General features: G+C 51.1%; 7 protein-coding genes across 7 annotated transcripts; 5 read left to right on the forward strand and 2 right to left on the reverse strand.

Annotated features, from left to right (window-relative positions):
- The first annotated feature begins 2 nt into the window (after positions 1–2).
- Positions 3–2203, forward strand: BDV14DRAFT_15588 (DUF1776 domain-containing protein). Its single transcript, XM_073766663.1, has 4 exons — positions 3–553; positions 624–969; positions 1026–1189; positions 1239–2203. Exons 1-4 carry the CDS (start codon positions 521–523, stop codon positions 2085–2087), a joined length of 1392 nt encoding a protein of 463 aa, XP_073630938.1. The 5' UTR covers positions 3–520; the 3' UTR covers positions 2088–2203.
- A 1432-nt stretch (positions 2204–3635) lies between these two features.
- BDV14DRAFT_15617 (uncharacterized protein) lies at positions 3636–6786 on the forward strand. The gene is made up of 3 exons (XM_073766664.1): positions 3636–3665; positions 3842–6008; positions 6070–6786. The coding sequence occupies exons 2-3, from the start codon at positions 3952–3954 to the stop codon at positions 6215–6217; spliced, it is 2205 nt and encodes a 734-aa protein (XP_073630939.1). The 5' UTR covers positions 3636–3665; positions 3842–3951; the 3' UTR covers positions 6218–6786.
- A 1444-nt stretch (positions 6787–8230) lies between these two features.
- BDV14DRAFT_15630 (DUF3712 domain-containing protein) lies at positions 8231–9827 on the forward strand. The gene is made up of 6 exons (XM_073766665.1): positions 8231–8272; positions 8409–8429; positions 8495–8705; positions 8778–9193; positions 9263–9384; positions 9451–9827. The coding sequence occupies exons 3-6, from the start codon at positions 8557–8559 to the stop codon at positions 9733–9735; spliced, it is 972 nt and encodes a 323-aa protein (XP_073630940.1). The 5' UTR covers positions 8231–8272; positions 8409–8429; positions 8495–8556; the 3' UTR covers positions 9736–9827.
- Positions 9828–10592: 765 nt separating this feature from the next.
- Positions 10593–12368, forward strand: BDV14DRAFT_207036 (asparaginase ahrA). Its single transcript, XM_073775065.1, has 2 exons — positions 10593–10811; positions 10867–12368. Exons 1-2 carry the CDS (start codon positions 10628–10630, stop codon positions 11817–11819), a joined length of 1137 nt encoding a protein of 378 aa, XP_073630941.1. The 5' UTR covers positions 10593–10627; the 3' UTR covers positions 11820–12368.
- Positions 12369–12825: 457 nt separating this feature from the next.
- On the reverse strand, positions 12826–14369 carry BDV14DRAFT_15683 (glycoside hydrolase family 18 protein). Its single transcript, XM_073766671.1, has 4 exons — positions 14008–14369; positions 13901–13925; positions 13593–13827; positions 12826–13547 (listed from the first exon to the last, which is right to left on the reverse strand). Exons 1-4 carry the CDS (start codon positions 14190–14192, stop codon positions 12892–12894), a joined length of 1101 nt encoding a protein of 366 aa, XP_073630942.1. The 5' UTR covers positions 14193–14369; the 3' UTR covers positions 12826–12891.
- Positions 14370–16199: 1830 nt separating this feature from the next.
- Positions 16200–17209, forward strand: yth1 (cleavage polyadenylation factor RNA-binding subunit YTH1). Its single transcript, XM_073766668.1, has one exon. The coding sequence runs from the start codon at positions 16298–16300 to the stop codon at positions 17060–17062; it is 765 nt and encodes a 254-aa protein (XP_073630943.1). The 5' UTR covers positions 16200–16297; the 3' UTR covers positions 17063–17209.
- A 1386-nt stretch (positions 17210–18595) lies between these two features.
- BDV14DRAFT_197616 (uncharacterized protein) lies at positions 18596–19643 on the reverse strand (the record flags this gene model as incomplete). The annotated part of the gene is made up of 2 exons (XM_073772728.1): positions 18596–19188; positions 19286–19643. The coding sequence occupies 2 exons, from the start codon at positions 19641–19643 to the stop codon at positions 18596–18598; spliced, it is 951 nt and encodes a 316-aa protein (XP_073630944.1).
- Positions 19644–19851: the final 208 nt, after the last annotated feature.

Consider the following 19851-nt stretch of genomic DNA (forward strand, 5'->3'; position numbering starts at 1 on the left):
TTAATGAATCAAGGCATCAATCAGCATAAGATTGCCGCCGTCCACGTGATGTTGTGGCCTTAGGCATAACTTCTTGCAAAAGATTCTCTGCCTATTCTTGCTTTCATACCTTTGAAGAGATACATCGCGCCTTGATTGCTCTCGCTAGCTGATGCCAGGACTCGTGGTGTCTAATTTGGTCCTGGATATCTCAATGTCATTCCTTTGTGTATTTGGGGCATTTACTCGTCCTGCTCTCAAAATATATAGTTTGGAACGCTACTTCAATTTTTGACAAACTTCATGGACAGCACAAGTATGGGAAGGACGTTTGCAACCGCAAGAAAATATCAAACAGAATTACACTCCCAAACTATTTATACTGAGCACCTATGCAGATATGCAGGAGTATGAAGACTGACTGTGTACCGGGAGCTCTGCAATGGTCATGTGATGTACACTTATCGATGGCTTCAACCATCTTATCAGAGTTTGAAAGTTTTGTCCATCTGACAACTCCCGCCTCAAGCATTCCATCAAAATGACGAGTGATGACCAGTTCTTCTTCGACTATGTGAGTATTGTCATACTAGTTTATCATTTCATGTGCCTCAGTTCTGACCAGTTGTGCTATGTTACTATAGCTCGCCTCCATTCCTCATGACGTAAGGAGGTATTCGTTACAGGTCGCTGATGCGATTGACCGGCATGTCGACAATGCTGCAGGCGCCGTCCGCGACACACTCTCACATCAATCATGGCTTCCGTCGAGCGTTAGGCCATCACCGAAGATCCGTCCTTTACTCATTTCGCAACCGCAGTCGCTATATGATCGCGCACTCGGTTGGGCGGGTCGCAATCGAGCTTGGACTGCCGCCATCCTAGCCTTCGTGGGAACGACAGGCGTTCTCTATGTTGGAAACAAGAAGCTGAGGGCCAAGCGACGAAAGGCGAAGAGAGCTGCAAATGGTGGCCGGAAGGAAATAATTGGTAGGCCGCGGATCTTTGCACCTGACAATCTCGAAACCGAGTCTGACATCTGATAGTCGTCGCTGGATCGCCGCATGAACCGATGACTAGGTCGATAGCGGCAGACCTGGACCGTCGAGGATTTATTGTGTTCATCACCGTGTCCTCTGCAGACGAGGAACACCTTGTCCGAGGGGAGAACCGACCTGATATCAGGCCTCTGTGGCTCGACTTGACGACAGTAAGTCGCGCACTCACAGTAACCTACATATTCATACTTACGCATCTAGCTGCCTTCGTCGCCCTCGGAAGTGCATTCTTCCCTGAATGAGATCCATGCCATGATCACCCAACCGCATGCCCCAATGCCCGGTGTGCCACCGCATATTTGCCAGCTGAGCGGGCTGATCTTGGTCCCGTCGCCAAAGTTTGTCTCAGGCCCTGTCGCTACTATCCCACCGTCCTCATGGGTTGATACTATCAACACTCGCATTCTCTCACCTATCCTCACAACACAGCTCTTCCTACCACTCCTCACACTCCGCAACACAAGCAGCACTATTGTACTTGTTTACCCATCCATATCATCCTCCCTCTCAGCGCCCTTCGCTGGCCCCGAAGTGGCGACAGCGCGCGCTTTGTCAGGATTCGCGACCTCGCTTCGAAGAGAACTGAGTCTCCTCCATCACAGCAATGTTGACTTGGTGGAGTTGAAACTCGGAAATATCGATTTAGGCCCACAATACCGGGCTCCGAATAGTCACATCACAGGAACTGAAATTCTGGCCTGGAGTGCACAGCAACGGGCTATGTATGGCTCTCAGTATATGAATAGCATCGAACAGCGGCCCGCAGCATCCGCTGGACCTGCCATGATACGAGGGTCGCCTGCCAGAGCTCTGCACAACGCAGTGCTTGACGCATTGGAACCGAATTCTAGGAATATTTTTGGACAAAGACAAGCCAAGAAGTCCGTCAGGTACGCCGGAAGAGGTGCTCGGTCATATCACTTAATCGGGCAATGGACACCACCTGGTTTAGTCGGGTGGATGTTAGGTCTGCGGACCGGCTACGCGTCTCCTGCTGAGGGCCCTAGCGGGAGCGGTAGCGAGACTGGATGGGAAAAGATTGAACGGTAACGGTTTTTGTTTTTTGCGCTGACGGCCGTTATATATACCAGGATATAATAGTTTGAATCTAAGCATCTCTGCTCTCTTGAAAAGGTATAGCTAGACTTGGATGATCTACGGGAATATTCTACGCTCCTTCTGACATGACTCGAAAATGATCTGCCACGTCCTAAAGAAGTATGACGGGGTCAACGCTATGCATAACTTGATTTTCAATTGACAGTCAAATTGTACCCCAGAATGATATCTACATCCACACACGATGACAGATCTATAAGGCCTGGTATTATTGACAATCGGTTTGTAGGAGCTGTCAGCAATTCAGACCCAATATTTCCGTGCCCTAACGAACTGTTTTGTCGTGTGCCTGAGACACAGATCCACAGACACTGGTGGAGTAGTTCTGTTAAGGCGTCTGCCTCTAGGACTCTTCCGGCAACCAAGAGTTTATCACAATAAGGATGGAGGACCTCCTCCACGTCACGAAGAAGGAACAATATCGGAGGAAAAGCGGTCCAATCCGACTATTAATCTGCCTCTTACCTGTAGAGGGTAACACAACGTATTGGCTTGTGTCTCGTTGATTTGTTCTGATCACGTCAACCAGCATTGTCAAGGTGTCAGCATTTGGAGTGATTGAGAGTGGAAAAGAGTAAAAATAGCGGCCACTGCGAGTACTCAGGAACCTCTTTCGTCTCCACCATCCAGGAGTCTAGGACCGAACCAGAGTCGGGACGCCCGTGGTTTGACAGTTTCAGGGCTCAGGAGGTTTGCGCTTCTCGGCGATCTAAGTGGTAGCTTGTCAGGAACGATGTCCACCATTCAGTGTCTAGATTTTGGACTTAGAACGTAGTGTAGCTGAGGAGAGAGTGCTTGATGGAGGAAATGTAAAAGGGGTGCGCCTGCAATTGAAGTCACGACCATGGACCCTGAGGATAATATACATGATTGGCCTCAATAGTACGTCATGAATCTTCACCACTATTACTAGATTTATTTGCTTTTATATTAAGCAGCCCCTGACTGAGACGAGACTGTTCTGCGACGCATGCTCGGCTAGTATGTGTATTTGTTTTATTTACTGTTACATGCTGTATTCCTATATGTAAAGAGTGTAAACTTGTTATAGCCCGTGTATTTATGTAAACTTGGCAGTAATTACCAGCAAATACACCTCCACACTGGACTCTCTCCCGTCCGCCCCTCGTCCGTCCGTCACTCTGGCGATCGTCGCATCGTCACCGCGTCTCAGACTCTTCGAAATTCCCATCCAGGCTCCATCGTCCTTTGACTATCGTCTGTTCTCACCACTTGCACGGCTTGCAAAGCTGCTGGATGTTCTCCTCTCTCACCCGCGCTCAATTGCTCTCTCTCCACCGGCCCTGCGCGATGCTGGCCCAGAATCCTCCTATCTAATCGCCCGTCCATCGCCCCAGCTACAACCACCCTGTACATAACAACTGCGGCCTTGTCACTCCTTACTACAACCACTTCAACTTGACTACCCAAGCCTAGCTTGTTGTCCAACGTTGTTGACCAACTCTTCTTTCTTTCTCCCCTTCTACCCTGGGGCTGTCACTCCTTTCAGTAATTCCGCCCTCCTTTGTGATCTTCTGTTGTTCTCTCGTTTCTCTCTCCCACCCCCCCCTTTCCACTTTCGAAAGCACCGTCGCAACCCACCAGCTCCAGTTGCTTTAAGATACAGATCTTCTTTGCGGCCGTTTACTCTTGCTCTCGATGCGCACCAGTTAACTCGCCTACAGGATACGACCCTGGCTAGATGAACTTATTGGTTGCAAATACTGGATAAATTTTCCGCACTGAACGGCCGCAAGAATCATCCGCTGAATTGGAAGGAGGACCTGGTATCACAATGCTCAACCGGCCGCAGTTTAATTCCCGCTCCCCTTCCCACGATGGCGCCCGAAGCGGCGCCGCTTCGCCGCGCATCGAACATTTTGACGGTGAAATTCCGCCGGCACTTTCCCCGCTCGATGCTTTCGCGTTCCAGGGCCGACTTTTGGCCCGCCAGTTGGAAGACTCTGCGCGGAGAGACCGCCGATTGAGTCGCCTGCCCCCGTCTAGTGTTGCACGATCTTTGTCTCGGCCCCGACCTGGTTATTTTCGGTCCCAGTCGTCTAACGATGTTTCGCGAAGTGAGGAAAGCGGACTTACGCGGCAACCGACGCAGAAAGCTCGCCCGGAACCAGAGGAGCCGCGTTTTCGCCCTCAGTCCGAGCATCCTCGCCTCAGCGGCGTAGCCCATCTTGCTAGCGACGAAAATATCTCAGACGACGAGGATGCGACACCGAAGCAAGAATCTCCCATCGCCGAGGTTGACAATGAAGGTTTCAAGTTTGATGCGGTGCGTGCTGAATCTCCCGAGGAGGAGCTGAAAATGCGCGCTTCATCGGAAGCACCCCGTCGATTCTATGCTGCATCACCTACCGGATTTCCTGGACCTGGACCTACCAAAGCTTCATCAACTGACTCAGTTTCTGCTCGCTTGAACATGGCCCGCAACCTGGCCCCTCCTGCATCACCTCGACCTCGTCCGTCAAGCAGCTCTCGCGTTCCGCAGACTGAAAGCTCGGATGACGACTACAGCAGCTCCAATGCTGGCTCAACGTTCTCGAACCCGCGCAAATTGTCTTCCAGTAGTGCGATGTCTATGCCGCATTCTCCCATGGCTTCAATGGCCCGCTCGCATCCTCGATCACCGTCTATTAGTTCTGAAGCTTCCAGCTCAAGCCATCTTCCTCGCCCCTCGTTCAATTTCTCACGACCCATGAGCAGGTCTAGCACCAGTCTTTCTGGATCAGTTGGGCTTGGGGTGACGGAGCAGCCGCCGGCCAACGTGCAGGGCGCAATGAACCGTACTAACAAACCTGGTCCCATTGTTGTACCTGGACATATGGATATGCCAAACACCCCGCTAGACGAGCCATCCTCAGCAGTTTCGTCGTACATATACGCCAAATATGCGCTTCCACGTGGACGTGGTGTACCTCGGGATTCAGTTGTCTTCTCTGGCCTGCAAACTCCTCACTTTGAATGGCAGGAGCCGCTCTTCGAGAGTCCAGAGCAACGACCGAAGACTGCCGACCCTCACAGGCCTGATAGAGTACCTTCTCCCTCGCCGTCGCGCCAGGAGTCCCCCGGCCCCGCGAAAGCTAGATCAGTCAATGAAGCCCCGACGGACGATAAGCTTCTGACGCCAGTGGTGTCCAGATCCTCAGCTCACACATCGCCATTACCCGACAAGCCTGAAGCTGAGAGCGTTTCACCTCGCGCACGCAGCTCTGAGACGTCTAGAACTGACGCCGTCTCGGAAACGACATCTTCTGCGGACTCCGCTTCAACCCTTCGCCCACAAACCGCAAAGACGAATGTAGCTTCCGGCGTCGTAACTGCAGAAGAGCATGTCGCCAAAGGTATCCAACTCCATGAGAAGGGATCCTTGAATGAGTCTACTTATCATCTACGAGTTGCGGCCAAACAAGACCACCCAGTTGCAATGTTGCTCTACGCTCTTGCTTGTCGGCACGGCTGGGGTATGCGCCCGAATCAGCGGGAGGGTGTACGCTGGCTGCGAAAGGCTATGGACTCCGTCGGCCTAGAGCTATCTAGTGACGGCGACCCCGACGTATCAGCCAAATCCAAAGAGCTGCAAAAGACGTACCGTGCGCAGTTTGCGCTTAGCGTCTACGAGCTCGGCGTTAGCCATTTGAACGGGTGGGGTATCGAACAAGACAAACCCTTGGCCTTGCGTTGTTTCGAGACAGCCGGCCGATGGGGAGATGTCGATGCTTTAGCTGAAGCTGGTTACTGTTACGCCGAGGGTATTGGCTGTAAAAAGGACATGAAGAAGGCGGCCAAGTACTACCGTGAAGCCGAAGCCAAGGGAATGAGCATGGTCGGAAACAGCTGGTAGGTTCATGCCGAGATTAAATCTGCGCAAGGGCACATGATACTGACAATAATATTTCAGGATTTACAAGGACAAGTACATGTCAGATGATGGCCCGGACACGCGGTCTCGTGGCCGACAAGCCAATACCCCGGAAAAGAAGGGTCGCAGCAAATCTCGTACTCGCAGTTTGTTCCAGCGCAAAAAGTCCAACGCCACTGAAGCATAAATAATGGTTCTTCGTGTTTTGATTGCATGGCTTGCATTGGGAACGGCGAGAACGGCGATTTTATGGACGACATCAAGCAGAAACGCTCTGTTGTCGTAGCGCATTTCGTTTTGCATTTTCTTCGCATGTTTTTCTTCTTCTATCGTCCTCTTATTTCTCTTTCATCTCGTTCCACCTGTTTTATATTCCCTTCTTGATCTCGTTTTCAGTCGTTCCATCCGAACCGACCGATCAGCGAGTTCCCCATTTGCCTTGGCGATCATCTTATCTTTCTAATTTTTCTTTTCATTTTCTGATCGCAAGCTTTCATCGTTCAGCAGAAGTTACTGCTTCAATTTCTCCCTTTTCTAGTATTGCGGGCATCAACTTCACTTCTTGGATACCCTTCATTCGTCTACTCACTGTGTGATTGTTTCGATTCTACTGTTTCTCTTCTTCACAGGATGAGGTGTCCTCTCTTTCCTCTTGAAACTTTTTCTTGTGTTAATTTCATTTGTCCCTTGCCAGTGGCGGAACGCATTCGTTGTCATCCTTAGCTCTACATAAATGATCCTGACGAAATCGTACCTTCTTGAACCGCGAGTGCATGTTTTTGGAGCAGATTCTTTGACGGCGGCGATAGTGGCGCTTTGGCTGCAGGGGGGTGCATATGGTCGTTAAAAGGGTGGCACCATGAACCCGCTGGACCAGGGGGTTGCTGAAAGTACATAGCTGAAATTCAGCTGCAAGTTCAAATACCAATGCAAATGCAAACACCGGTGTATATTCTATGCAGGAAGATAATTCCACAGCAATCAGCGAGTAGGAACTTTATCATGACCAGTGACAACTTAGACAGCCCACTCGAACCGGATGCTCCCGCTTCTCGAGTCGTGTCACGGGATGTCTGACTCTGACTCTGGTTCTGTCCAATTTATTCTCTTTTCTCTATTATTCTCAACTTCAAGTCGCAGTGGTCCCTCGTTCAGGCTAGTGTGGCACCCGGAGAACAGCCCAGAAACGGTCAGTCTCAGTCTCATTTCACACTCAGGGTAGCACTGCTTCGTTGCACGACTGAGCGACCGCGACCAGTGGTATTGTGCACTCGACTGGCCAGCAACCCCGGTCCATTGCCACTGTTACTTTATTCGACGAGAGATGATTCGCTTACAGGGGATCTGGCCCTTGGTTAGCAGCCGAATTGGCTGGGGCCAAGACCAGCTAGCCAAGCATGGGGTAATTGGGGAAGACATCCTTCCATTGTTGTGTGCAATCCCATCCTGTAGCTGTTACCGGACACCCTGCTACCCTGCCTTTGTAATGTGCTGGGATGCTCGGGATGGCGTTCGTTCTCATATCCTCGGCTCTTCCGTGGTTGTCCCTCAGTCTCATTGTCTCATCTGGCTGATTCATGTCTGTTCAGCGGATGCATGTCGAGCAGATCATACAGTTGCTGTTTCAGCGCAGTCGACACGCGAGGCTCACCGAGGCTTTTATATGCCGGCTCTTCTGGTTAGCATCAGGGCCGATGATCAAACAGGAACAATCGCCGGGGTTGCCGTCCCCCCTTTCCCCATAGTGCTCTTGACAAGATCATGTCACGGCCAACTCTAACACCTCTGGGCTTCTGGGCATCGCGAACCCTTGTTCCAGTCTGCTCCACCAGGCGATAATTGGCAAGTAACGACCCGCGGTGCTTAGCGGTGGCCACATGTGATCGCCTGTAGAAGAAAGGAATAGATAAAGATCCAGCTTGGTGGTTTGGCTAATTTTTCGTATCTTCCGTTCTTTTCAGTTCCCGCTGTTCCTCTTCCATCTCCCTAGACTACCTGCTCATAATAATAATTCCCTCGCAGGCTTGTCTCGGTCTCACTCTCAGTCTCAGTCAGTCGGTCTCGGTCTCTGTGACTCGAATTGCTCCGAGGTCGTCTTTGTTCTTTGTTTCTCGTCTCTGAATATTTTGACAGTCGTTCCCGTGCTTCTCTGCCCTCTCGTTCGTTTCGTATTTGCTTTTGTCGCAGATTGCCCGAAGTTGAGGTGTGAGATCACTGTGCAGTGAGTAGTGAGACGGCCGAGGTATGTTACTCCCTTACCTACTACTATTCACCTCCCCTCCAAGCCCATCTCTACACACCCCGCAATCCAACCTCTACCCCTTGCCTCTCCTCCCCCTCTTCATACAATCTGTCAAGACAAACTGACATCCCCCCAGCCAGTGAAACATCCATACCCTGTACGTCCCACGAACCATCCTCGCCAGAGCCGCAAACTAACCTGATTGGCTTTGCGCGTGTCCAGAATAGCACAAGCAGTACCGAGGTACAACAGAGGTACAACCACGAGACAAAACTCAAAACACCATGGCCGACAAAGTCGCCGTCGAAGAAACCACCGTCGGCGCGCCGGCCAAGCCCACTTTCTGGGCTCGTGTCAAGGCCCATTACAAGAAGTGGTGGTGGGTGCATGTTATTGCGCTGATCGTTGTTGTTTTGGTCGTTGTGCTGCCGGTGTATGTATCCTTCCTCCGAACTGAAGCTGACCAGGAAGAGACATAAAAGCTGGCACTGACACTTGCTGACAGAGTCTACGTCGGCTACCCTAACATAGCTCAAGGCGACATTGACGACTCGACGCTCAATGTCGAGTCCATGGAAATCACCGACCCGGCGCCAGATAGCTTCCATCTGACCCAGCGCCAGACGATCGGGACAGACAGTATCTTCCACCCGACGATCTATGCGTTCGATGCGGATGTTAGCTTGCTTGGATCACCTCTCTTTGCAACGGTCCAAGTGCCCCAAGTCAAGGGGAATGATGGCGCCGAGGTGAATATTGACCAGCGGGTTGATCTGAGCGATGCCGATGCCTTCGCTGGGTTCGCGACGGCCGTTATGATGGAGGAAGAATTCCAGCTGAATATTTATGGCGAGCCGAAGTTGAAGCAGGGTGGTTTGCCGAAGATTGATATTGATTATAACAAGACGGTTACTATGAAGGGTTAGTTATTTACTGTCCACTTCCTGTGGGTCGGGTTAGGGTTGTTGATCACTTACTGATATGATATAGGTCTGAACAAACTCGATGGCTTCAGGATTACGTCGCTGAGTCTTGATACGGGCCGTGACGATGGAAACAATGCCGTCGGCACCGTTTACATTCCGAACCCGTCTGTTCTGCGTTTGAGCATGGTGAGTGCTACCAACCAACATCAGGTCGCCCTGTTCGTTTGTCTTGATTGCGACTAACAAGGCCAGGGCAACTTAACCCTTGACGTCTCAACCCAAAACGGCACCTCAGTCGGTCAGTCCTTCCTGAACGATCTCGTCCTCGAGCCAGGCAACAACACCGTGCCTATGCTGTCCGCCCTCGACATGGACATGCTGCTCCCAATTATTGCTTCAGGCACCACGACCATCCCGCTCACGATCGTCGGCAACTCGAGCGTTTATAACGGCCAGGAGATCCCGTACTTCACTGCTGCTCTGGCGGCGAACGAGCTTACCGTGAACTTGGACCTTGCTGAGGTGCTTGGTGCTTAGACGCCCTCGACAGAGGGTGAAAAACCAGCCAGCCCTCATTCAAGCGAATGACTTGACCGACTCGATTCGACCCGAGTTGCGCTGGTGCTGGTGTGTATGGGTATTTAGGCGGCTTCATTATGATATCCGATGTGCTTTCTTCTTCCTTTCAAATGTTTGTCATCTGTTTGATGTACGTTAATAATGCTCCGATATGACCGGATGATTGAAGATGGAAAGATGGTCCAGATACCACTATGTACGAGGTTGCATTTATACCATTCTGTTACAATTCTTTTCGTTCTCCTCCCTTTTCTGACTACTAGACATGACTACACGATGGATGTCAGCCGTATATCTCCGATGCAGGTCCGCCGAGTCCCCATTCCCAACATCCTTATCTTGCGTTGGCTGATTGTCTGATAAGAACCCCATACCTGCTCTTGGCGGTCCACTTGGGGTCTTCTTTTCGTCCCGAGAAACGTGGTGGAGCTGTTCCTGCCGCTTATCAGGACAGTTATCACTTATCAGTTATCGCGACTGGCCGTTCCTTGGAGTCGGGCTCTTGGACTGGGGCTCTTGGAGTCTTGGAGATCACTACTACTCCCGCCAGTTTCCTCTTTTGTCGTCGTGGAGACGGTGCGATAACGGTTGTTTACTCACACTTAGTACTATCTTACTCCAAGCTTTTTCCTACTACGGAGTAAGCCACTGAGTTACTCGCGGACTATCATCGTGTCCACCACCGGCTTGAGTTCCGAGGGCGCAAGGTGCGGGTATATAAGGAGCTGTTGTGGTTCGCTTGTCGTCATGGATTTGCTACCTATACAGAATCAATTCCTCTTCATTCCTCAGTTGCTCTCTTCATAGCCCCTGTCCCTTTCTCTGAGCTTGACCCTACTATACCTTCGTCATGGTGCAGCTCAAGCATCTCGCCGTAGCTGCCCTGGCTACAGCCAGCCAGACCTCTGCATCTCCTCTCATCTTCACCCGCGATGACTCGGACTCAAATACCACATACGCCTTTACCAATGCCAATGGGTTGAACTTCACACAGATGAACACCACCTTGCCTAATGTAACCATCTTCGCAACAGGTACAATCACCCCTCCTTCTCTCCACCAAGCCACACCACTAACAAATATGTAAAGGAGGCACAATCGCCGGCTCCTCCCCCGACAACACCGCAACATCTGGCTACCAAGCCGGCGCCCTCGGCATCGCCAGCCTCATCTCCGCCGTCCCCGAAATGCTCGACGTCGCCAACGTAGCAGGCGTGCAAATCTCCAACGTCGGCAGCGGCGACATCACCTCATCCATACTCCTCGAAATGGCCCACAAACTAAACACAGTCCTCTGCAACGACCCTTCCATGGCCGGCGCAGTAGTCACGCACGGCACAGACACACTAGAGGAAACAGCCTTTTTCCTCGACGCAACAGTAAACTGCAAGAAACCCGTCGTGATCGTTGGCGCGATGCGCCCCGCCACCGCTATCTCCGCAGACGGCCCCTTTAACCTTCTGCAAGCTGTAACAGTTGCATCTGAGCCTCAGGCGCGCGAGCGCGGCGCAATGGTCGTTATGAACGATCGCATTGCGTCAGCATACTACGTTACCAAGACGAATGCAAATGTCATGGATACATTCAAGGCCGTGGAGATGGGGTACCTTGGCGCTATTGTCTCTAACGAGCCATACTTCTTCTACCCGGCTGTTCAGCCGACTGGAAAGACAGCATTTGACGTCACGAATGTCACGGCCATCCCGCGCGTCGATATCCTCTACAGCTACCAGGATATGTCGAATGATACGCTCTACGACGCTGTTGGGAACGGGGCGAAGGGTGTCGTTGTTGCGGGGTCGGGCGCTGGAAGTGTCAATACGGTTTTTGGGGATGCGGTTGAGGAACTTGTGTCTGATAAGGGGTTTCCGGTTGTGCAGAGTACGAGGACGGGGAATGGGCAGGTGCCGTATTCGGCTGAGGGGGGGATCTCGAGTGGGTTTTTGAGTCCGCCGAAGAGTAGGATTTTGCTTGGGTTGTTGCTTGCGCAGGGGAAGAAGGTTGAGGAGATTAGGGAGGTGTTTGGCATGACGGGGATTTAGTTGAATTCTGAATCTGGATGGCAGAGTAGGCTGGATTGAATGTCTATGACGATAATGACGGTGGTGAAATAGACTGCCTGGTATACTATAACTATATACACAATACATAATGAGACCAAAGTACACTACCTGATCCGCCTGGCTGAATGTCCATACATCGGATCTTAGTATTTTTCTGAGGTTGAGTCGATCACGGCGCATAAATAAAAGGCCGGAGTACAGAGCGAATACCATTCCCAGATAAAGCGTGGAATATAAATCCAAGACATACGCAGTTGATTTTGCGACTTGAAGCCCGTTCTCTAATTACCCTACTTACCACCTACCTAACCTACAGCATCAACATAGCGGCGGGGTTATCGGTGAAGTTGCAAGAGAACAAAGGCTACGGTAACAAACCAACCTGGGCTGAAGAATGAGATGAACGACGGGAGGTGGTTCCGTTACCCGACACCGACAGACCAAAAACAAAAAAGAATAACGACACCACCGCAGAAATGATGCCACCTGCCACTTCTTGACTCATCAGTATCTAACCACCTAGGTAGTAAGATAATAACCTCCTTCCCATGAGCATTGGCAGACGCAAAAACAATAACACCAGGCCGAGGACCGAACCACTCAACTTACCGAAGTCACCACCTTTTCCCAACCGATCATTGGACTAGAGCGCTAGATAAGTACCCTGGAGAAGACCGGTCGGTTTATTGTCGGATGCTGCAAGATGCAGAGCCTATTGCCTATAAGAAGGCAGAATGGAGGTCTCTTATCGCGGGTGTCGTGTGCCACGGAATCCTGCTGCAGGCTTATCTTTCCATGTCTTCCCCCTTTTCAATTCTTTGGCTGTTTCAGGTGGGCGTATAAGAGGGCGATTTTCCTCGGTTTTACATCTGATCTTTGAATTATTTGCTGCTTGCTGCTGGTTTTGGCTGATGAACTGATGAACTCATTGACTGACTGGCTAACAATTACCGACCGACTAACAAAAGCAAATACACATGATGAGCCGCCTTTTTGGTTTCCAACTCCTGGCCAGTTTCTCAAGGCTTTGGGCCTCAGCCTGGCATGACTATTACATCTCGTGCAGTGTGTTGTACCCCGTCTCAATGAGACTCCGGGGTCCTCGCGCGTCCCCACCAATGTGCCAATAAAAGAGCCCACCCAGCTGCTCTCGCGTTACGAACTTTGCCTTTTGCTGCACCGTCTGCGGTGTGTCATACGTGACGAACCCGCCGTCTCCGCCGACACAGAACGCCGCCGCTGCTTGTTCGTCGTGATGCTCCGTCGCTCCGGGCCGAGGAAGATCGCTATAGTCGAACACCCCGTCTTCTCCACCGCAACCCGTATACCGTTGCCCGATGTTGTTGCTACCTAGGAATGATCGGCCATAGGCTGGGATGCCTAGGAGCAGCTTCCTAGGGTGAACGCCCTCTCCGAGCACATACTCTACCGCAGACTGGCATGATATCCCGGAATATGACGGACTATACAACTGGGCATGGTGTCCCGTCTCGGCGCCCCAGGGCCCTGCAAAGTCGTATCCCATAATGTTGATCATGTCGACGTACTTTTGGGTTTTCTTGAGGTCGATGTGCTGCAATGCCCATTGTCCTGCTGGAAGGCAGGTTGCCACTACGTATTGCGGCGCTGGGAGGTAGTCGCGCAGACGAGAGAGGAGACGAATATAGTCGTGTCCTTGCTGTGAGTCCGACGGGTGTTCCCAGTCCACTTTCATCTATCAGCACCGCACACAACCGATCGCGAAGAACATACCGTCGATGCCATCTAGACCAAACTGGTCTACCAGTTGCCGGGCCGTTTGAACGAATGTTTCTGTTTTGGATTTGCTCCGAGCCACCGCCGCGAAATTCTCACTCCCCTTTCCGCCCCCTCCAACTGAAAGAATGAGTTTGAGCTTGGAATATTGTGGCTTTAGCTGGGCAAACGCTCGAAGACAACCGTTCGTGCCGTCAACCGGCATCTGTGTATCAGCCCACTCATCGCTCAACTGAACTCAGTCTCATCGTCAGCACAAACTCTCAACGAGCAGACAGCCTAAGGGACTTGAATTGGGGAAGTACATAGACTGTGCCGTCTTCCTTGACCCTAAAGTAACAAAACAGGTTGGTTAACAAACGTTCTATAACTGCGGGCTCGCCACCCTCAGTGATGCATGACTAGTATGTACCAGGCAAACGCGTAGAAGATGTGAGAGATGAATCCCAATCTCAGCGACGAAGGAGGCTGCTTCCGGTATATGCGCCAGTTCGGATAGTAAGCTGCGTTGAGGTAGAAGGGAACTTCATATGAGCTGCCACTGGAGCGCTCTGCGGCTTTGCGGCGCCAGTGGGGGAAAATAGAGCCGGAGAACATGGCTATAGCGGCGGGAGATACAAGCAGGGGTGGATGGCGTGATTATACTAAAAGAAGAGAATAAGAGAAAGACTATACATCAGATCATCAGAAGCAAAAGGGCGAGAAGGAGAAAAAGAAAAGCGAGGGATGGTTCAGAGTGAGGTGAAGGCAAGAGAGAGCAGTTGCTCGATTCAGACGGCGTCACGTGGGATGTCTTGATCTCGAACTGACTCTGCTGTTTCTGTTTCTATTTCTATTTAGAGCCTGGTTGATTTGCTTTTGTTGAGAAAACTATATTAGCAAGCGAACCCCTCAATTGGAACTGCCGACTGCGATCATTCGCGACTGAACAACTGCGCAACAAGGCAACCAAATGATCCCTTACGAGGTGCGCAATCCCAGACCCCAGAGTAAGTACAGTCAGAGTACAGCGAGATCGAGGCGCTGCACCTGCAGATTTTTCTCTTCAATATGCGCCTCACCCATGCCATTAATACGACTTCCCCGCCTTTACAAGCGCTGCGCTTGCGTCCAGCTGTTACGGAAATACCATGCGCCCATCACTGAGTTCCAGTGCGGTCCATTTGCAGATCGCAGACAACTAAAGACTCCGCATTGCTAGGCCAACCATGACGCAGCCAGAGGTCATCTGTCTGTTTGTCATGAGCAGGTCTGACCAGTATAGGCACGAGCGTTATTAATACCGACACGGTGAGGGCCCAAACTCACTACAGGAGTGGATGCTGCTCACCCCGCCCTCGGTTGGCCCGCGCTGCGTACTATTTTGGCTTGCGCAGTCGGGGTCATTTACAACAACTGCGTACTGTCCTGATCGAGGCCCTGGCATTGGATGCCCTGAAAGCGACATACAATCCGTCTAGCCGGTACGAATCGCAGGCGGGAGCAAATTGAGCAAAGTGCGTAACTACTCGAGGCGCCTCTCTCGCCCACCGGTGAGATCCAACGGCACAAAGATTGCGGTATTTTTACTGTAGCAGCACGAGAAATAGCTCTCGGCTTAGCCTCAACGCAAGCGCCAGGTGGATCACGATCGAGATTTATCATCATGCTCGCTTCCAACTAACCTCGGAGCCACAACCGAAGGGGGAATGAACTCGTGGAAGAAGCAGCGACAGGGCAGAAACATGACAGCAAGTCGCCAGGAAAGCGGCATGATCATCTGAAGGATCAAGGACTCTTGAGCCTCGCCTGCTTCGATTGAATCCGATAAGAAGTACGTCTCCGGAGGAAGCTGGGGGATCGCCTCACCCCCTTGTCCCTTGTTCTTCCTTTGCCTCTTGTGTATTTTGCTTTTTCTGCCACTTGCGTTAAAGTTTTCCTTTCGTTGCTTTTTCTGACGCTCTCGATGTCCAGAACACGCGCTTGCTGCGGCGGTGCGCTGACGCTATGGCAACTGGATACTGACAAGTGACAAGCTGACAGTTGCGATGCATGGGGCAGCTGGAAAGTAAATTGTTATCCCCGCATTGATTCGTGTCTATGGAAGCATGGATAGCACAAACACCAGCACCATGTGATTGGCATAAGACCCTGAATGTTTGCGTCCGGGGTATACAAGGGTTTCAGCTCCGAGAGAGGCTGAAGCACCTGACAAGAAGTACCAAGGGCCGGCGTCTTCCTAACATTCCGTAATTTCCGCGGACCTACAACAGATTGCAGGAGGGCATTTCGCAGGATGTGGCTGGTGTACAATAGCACCTACGTAGATGTTGCGGTCACGAGTTGCCTCACCACGACGACGGAGGAGAGAGCGACGCAATCCATTACGTGATGACATGGACAGAATGCCCTATTATTGCAGTCTGCAAGCAACGAAAAACCTCTGCCTGCCACAGGATGCGGGATGTATGTATGGAGCAGGCCTGAGCAACAGCCACAGGCCAGGACACGAGACATGCGCCGGATAAACACCCTTCCGAGGACAGATGACAAAGCTGTCATTTTGCCACCGCTTACCATGTTCGTAAGCTTCATTGTATCTGCCGATCGCTTCAATTTCACCTATCCCTTCATCATCGCATAATCACTTTTATAAAACTTGCGGTTCCTTTACTGAGACAGAAGAATTGTCCATAACTGCGGTAGTCAAATCGATAGCAACCATGACAGCAGACGTCCGGCACGCGGCGTCCCAGATCCTCTCCACAGACCGCACCCGAGACCCCGACTTCAACAACTTCTCCTTCGTCCCCTTCCTCCGCAAAAGCTACGGCTTCGGTCTCGCATCCGACGTCCCAGTCTGCAAAGCCTACAGCGAGGGCCACTGCCCCCTCGGCCCCGCCTGCCCAGACCGCCACCCCACCCCATCGCGCGTAACAACCTCAACAACAACAGCATCCGGCCTCGCCCCCTCAACAACCCACGGCTCCCTCGTCTGCAAACACTTCCTGAAGGGCCTCTGCAAAAAGGGCATAAAATGCGAGTACCTGCACGAGTATAACCTCCGGCGAATGCCCGAGTGTCAGTCGTTCTCGAGATCGGGGTATTGTCCGAATGGCGACGACTGTCTTTATCAGCATGTAAGGGAGCAGGCACGGTTACCGCCTTGCGAGCACTACGATCAAGGGTTTTGTCCTTTGGGTCCGCTTTGTGCGAAGAGGCATGTTCGGCGACGGCTATGTGTTTATTATCTAGCTGGGTTTTGTCCTGAGGGACCGAGTTGTGCGGATGCGCATCCGCGGTGGTCGGAGAATTTGCCGAAGCCGACTATGCGCGTTGAGAAGACGGAGGAGGAGCTTGAGCATGAGAGGAATTTGATTAGGGAGGAGCAGGAGAGGGAGCGCGAGAGGGAACGCGAGTGGAGGAGTGAACGGGGGCGTGGCGGGTTTGGAATGCGCGGACGGTTCCGTGGACGTGGAAGGGGGTAATTGGGTTGAAGTTGGTTTTGTGATGGAAAACGATGTTTCAAAAGGGGTGGTTCGAACCGTACTTCGATTCAGCCTATGCCAACCCAGTCCAGTGCACTTATTATGCCCTCAGGAGACTGGCGCTTCTGTACTTCCAACGAGACGGCCCGTACCCACGGCCCTAATTTCGAAGGTAGCCGAACACGAATGCAAGCACCGAGCTCGTCACGCGGCAACAGTACTCGCTCAGCGAAGAGCCTGGCCGCTCCAGCTTCTGTCGATCCAATATTCTCGCCGACGGACTATCCGGCAAACTCTATACATTTGCTACCTCCAATATGCATAAGCTACATAGCACACGCCATCGGTGCAAATAGAGGCGAGACTTCATCAAGGAACATGGACCATGGCTATTGATAAGTAGCAACATATTCATAATGATACCCAGAATATAAAACATTCGCATTACAAGATTCTGTTCTTCGCATCCTGACTCCATTATTAGTCCTAAATAGCTACAGTAACTTAACAAACTCAAACTGTCGCAAGTCAAAATCCTACTAGCAAACCGATACGTACATGCCCGGTCTTATATCACGAGATCAATGAATGTGAGTAAATAGAACGAAAGTCTTCGCTCCTCGGCAACCCAGACCAAGCGGTGCTTGTTTCTTTTATCTGGCCGTTTCATTCGACCGTGGTCTAGGCTAAGTATGTGGACGCAGCGTAGACGAGGAACAGCACTGGGAACTTAAGAAGCGGATGAACATGCAATTTGTCTCAAAGGAGCCAAACGTCTCTGCTTGAGATTCGACCGTGGTCTGACTTTCCAAGGGAGAGAGAGACAGAGAGAGGGAGAAGAGCTCCTAATCACGACTGTCAAATAGTATCATATAACCGAGATGCGATCTGATAGTTGGAAGCAAAACTCATGCTTGCGTTCTGCTTGCGGTTCGAACATGGGTAGGTAGGTCATTTCTCTTAAGTAGAGACCTCATCGCTCACAAAAATCTAGGATTTCAGGGAAAATCTGCGGCTCAGTGTGCCTACTTTCTCTTCTGCCTCTGATACCGACGGCAAGTATTTGTTCCTGCTATTTGATGTCAAGCGTGTTAGCAACATAGCTAGCTCACGACATACTCCGTAGAGCACATACAATCAGTGTGATAATGATCTGGTTGACCTGATTAAAACGCAAAACGTTGTATATCCGCTGCTCGTCTTCGCTCAGCTGGTTAGTCCCACGTTCACTCTGAATTAGACACTCGCAGGGGGTGTCGTTATGCACAGATATCTGTGATATGTGTTCTCGGCACAGTCTTCCTTAGATGGTAACCTCGCAGAGGGTTTACTTCAAAGACTCTTATAACGCCCGGGTATTTGCAGCCTATGAACTATTTATCTGCACACGCAGGCCAAAAATTTTGTGGCAAGTCCTTTGTGGTAGCGAGTGCTCCAGGGGTGCTGTAGCCTACTTTCACCGATGGTTTCCCATCCGCGAAGAAGAACTCCATTCCCGTGACGGCAGTGTTCCAACATTCCGGTCGACCCATTCTATGGGAAGTTATATCTTGCAGCACCGAGACATAAACCCGGATTACAGCTGACTGCGATGTGTCGACGGTTACGATATTCGTGTTTCTGTAGCCCTTCCACCATAATGCGGCGGATGTTTGCTATTCTTGATATCAATCTAGACCCGCCTTCTTCCATGATCATGTCTCGAAGCCAGCGAAGGCGCTCCCACATCTCAATGTTTGCTTCGAAAAAATCCGCGCTACACCAGAGATTGCAAGTGCAATGATAGAGCAAGCGCCAGTCCAGATTTTGACGCTCTTCCGCAGTAAGTTCCTCAATAATCGTTGAGAGATGCCCCCGCTCTCCGTTGATGTCAAATCTGGTCTGCCAGAAGAATGGGCTTGCGAAAATGCACGTCATTGCTCGAGACGCAAGACGGAGATCTAGAACCTCGCGCGTTGAAATCTGAATGGAGATTATCTTCCTCAGTTCCAGCGATAGTTGCTCAAAGCAGTCCGTTGGATTTGCAGACCCATGGTATCGACGCGCCTCCTTTGGACGTGGCTTCGGAGCGTACATGAGTTGTTCCAACGTCGGAAGCTCAAAACCTACCGGCTGATTATTGCAATCTATTTGATGGATAGTTAGCAAAAAGCACGTCGGACAGGCCAAGAGCATAAGCATAACTATCTGCTACACCATCCAGATGATCAGAGTTCGTCATACCATCTGGCAGGGGCATATGTTGCAAAGCAGAGTACAAGCGCTCTAGATCGAGTTCTTTATACTGATAATGATCCACAAGGCGGTCCCAGCATAGTTCATGGAAAAGATAGAAGACCTGGGAATCATACGGTGGCCTAGTCAAGCGTATCAAGCCAGGAGTAACGCGACCTCTGGTATCTGTTCGCACGCCTGGCTCATCAGTAACCCAGAGCTCACTCAAATCCAGGCCACTCAGATCAATCCCCATTGGTACTTTGTAGACTTTCACCGATGTCAGCTCGTACATGACACTATAATGCTTGAGAATACTAACCTGCTCTAAACCATGATAGCCAACCTGTACCCTTGAGTCTACCATTGTGATTGTGACCTCGGCACGATAGAGTACAACCGCAGAGCATACATTGAGAGAGACACCCGTCGAAAAGAGACAGCCACCCAATGTGAATCCTGTGATGTAAGGACATTATCACAAGAGTCGTCTGTTCTGGTTGCTAGTATCGTTGACGAGTTGACAAGATGGTTTCGGTCAACCGGGTGCTGTTGGTAAAGCTTCGAGGATGTTC

This window comes from Aspergillus stella-maris (genome assembly GCF_047715825.1).
Source record: "Aspergillus stella-maris strain CBS 113639 unplaced genomic scaffold BDV14scaffold_11, whole genome shotgun sequence".
NCBI classification, from domain to species: Eukaryota; Fungi; Ascomycota; class Eurotiomycetes; order Eurotiales; family Aspergillaceae; genus Aspergillus; species Aspergillus stella-maris.

What these genes read in the sequence shown, in the direction of transcription:
- BDV14DRAFT_15588 (XM_073766663.1), top strand. Translation starts at nt 521, where the DNA reads ATGACGAGTGATGACCAGTTCTTCTTCGACTAT. An exon ending in ACCAGTTCTTCTTCGACTAT is followed by an intron (nt 554 to 623) that starts GTGAGTATTGTC and finishes ATGTTACTATAG; the next exon opens with CTCGCCTCCATTCCTCATGA. An exon ending in TGGCCGGAAGGAAATAATTG is followed by an intron (nt 970 to 1,025) that starts GTAGGCCGCGGA and finishes GACATCTGATAG; the next exon opens with TCGTCGCTGGATCGCCGCAT.
- BDV14DRAFT_15617 (XM_073766664.1), top strand. Translation starts at nt 3,952, where the DNA reads ATGCTCAACCGGCCGCAGTTTAATTCCCGCTCCCCTTCCCACGATGGC. An exon ending in AGCATGGTCGGAAACAGCTG is followed by an intron (nt 6,009 to 6,069) that starts GTAGGTTCATGC and finishes ATAATATTTCAG; the next exon opens with GATTTACAAGGACAAGTACA.
- BDV14DRAFT_15630 (XM_073766665.1), top strand. Translation starts at nt 8,557, where the DNA reads ATGGCCGACAAAGTCGCCGTCGAAGAAACCACCGTCGGCGCGCCGGCC. An exon ending in TTGGTCGTTGTGCTGCCGGT is followed by an intron (nt 8,706 to 8,777) that starts GTATGTATCCTT and finishes ACTTGCTGACAG; the next exon opens with AGTCTACGTCGGCTACCCTA. An exon ending in CTGTTCTGCGTTTGAGCATG is followed by an intron (nt 9,385 to 9,450) that starts GTGAGTGCTACC and finishes TAACAAGGCCAG; the next exon opens with GGCAACTTAACCCTTGACGT.
- BDV14DRAFT_207036 (XM_073775065.1), top strand. Translation starts at nt 10,628, where the DNA reads ATGGTGCAGCTCAAGCATCTCGCCGTAGCTGCCCTGGCTACAGCCAGC. An exon ending in TGTAACCATCTTCGCAACAG is followed by an intron (nt 10,812 to 10,866) that starts GTACAATCACCC and finishes AAATATGTAAAG; the next exon opens with GAGGCACAATCGCCGGCTCC.
- BDV14DRAFT_15683 (XM_073766671.1), bottom strand. Translation starts at nt 14,192, where the DNA reads ATGTTCTCCGGCTCTATTTTCCCCCACTGGCGCCGCAAAGCCGCAGAG. An exon ending in AGGAAGACGGCACAGTCTAT is followed by an intron (nt 13,828 to 13,900) that starts GTACTTCCCCAA and finishes GACTGAGTTCAG; the next exon opens with TTGAGCGATGAGTGGGCTGA. An exon ending in TGGTCTAGATGGCATCGACG is followed by an intron (nt 13,548 to 13,592) that starts GTATGTTCTTCG and finishes GATAGATGAAAG; the next exon opens with TGGACTGGGAACACCCGTCG.
- yth1 (XM_073766668.1), top strand. Translation starts at nt 16,298, where the DNA reads ATGACAGCAGACGTCCGGCACGCGGCGTCCCAGATCCTCTCCACAGAC.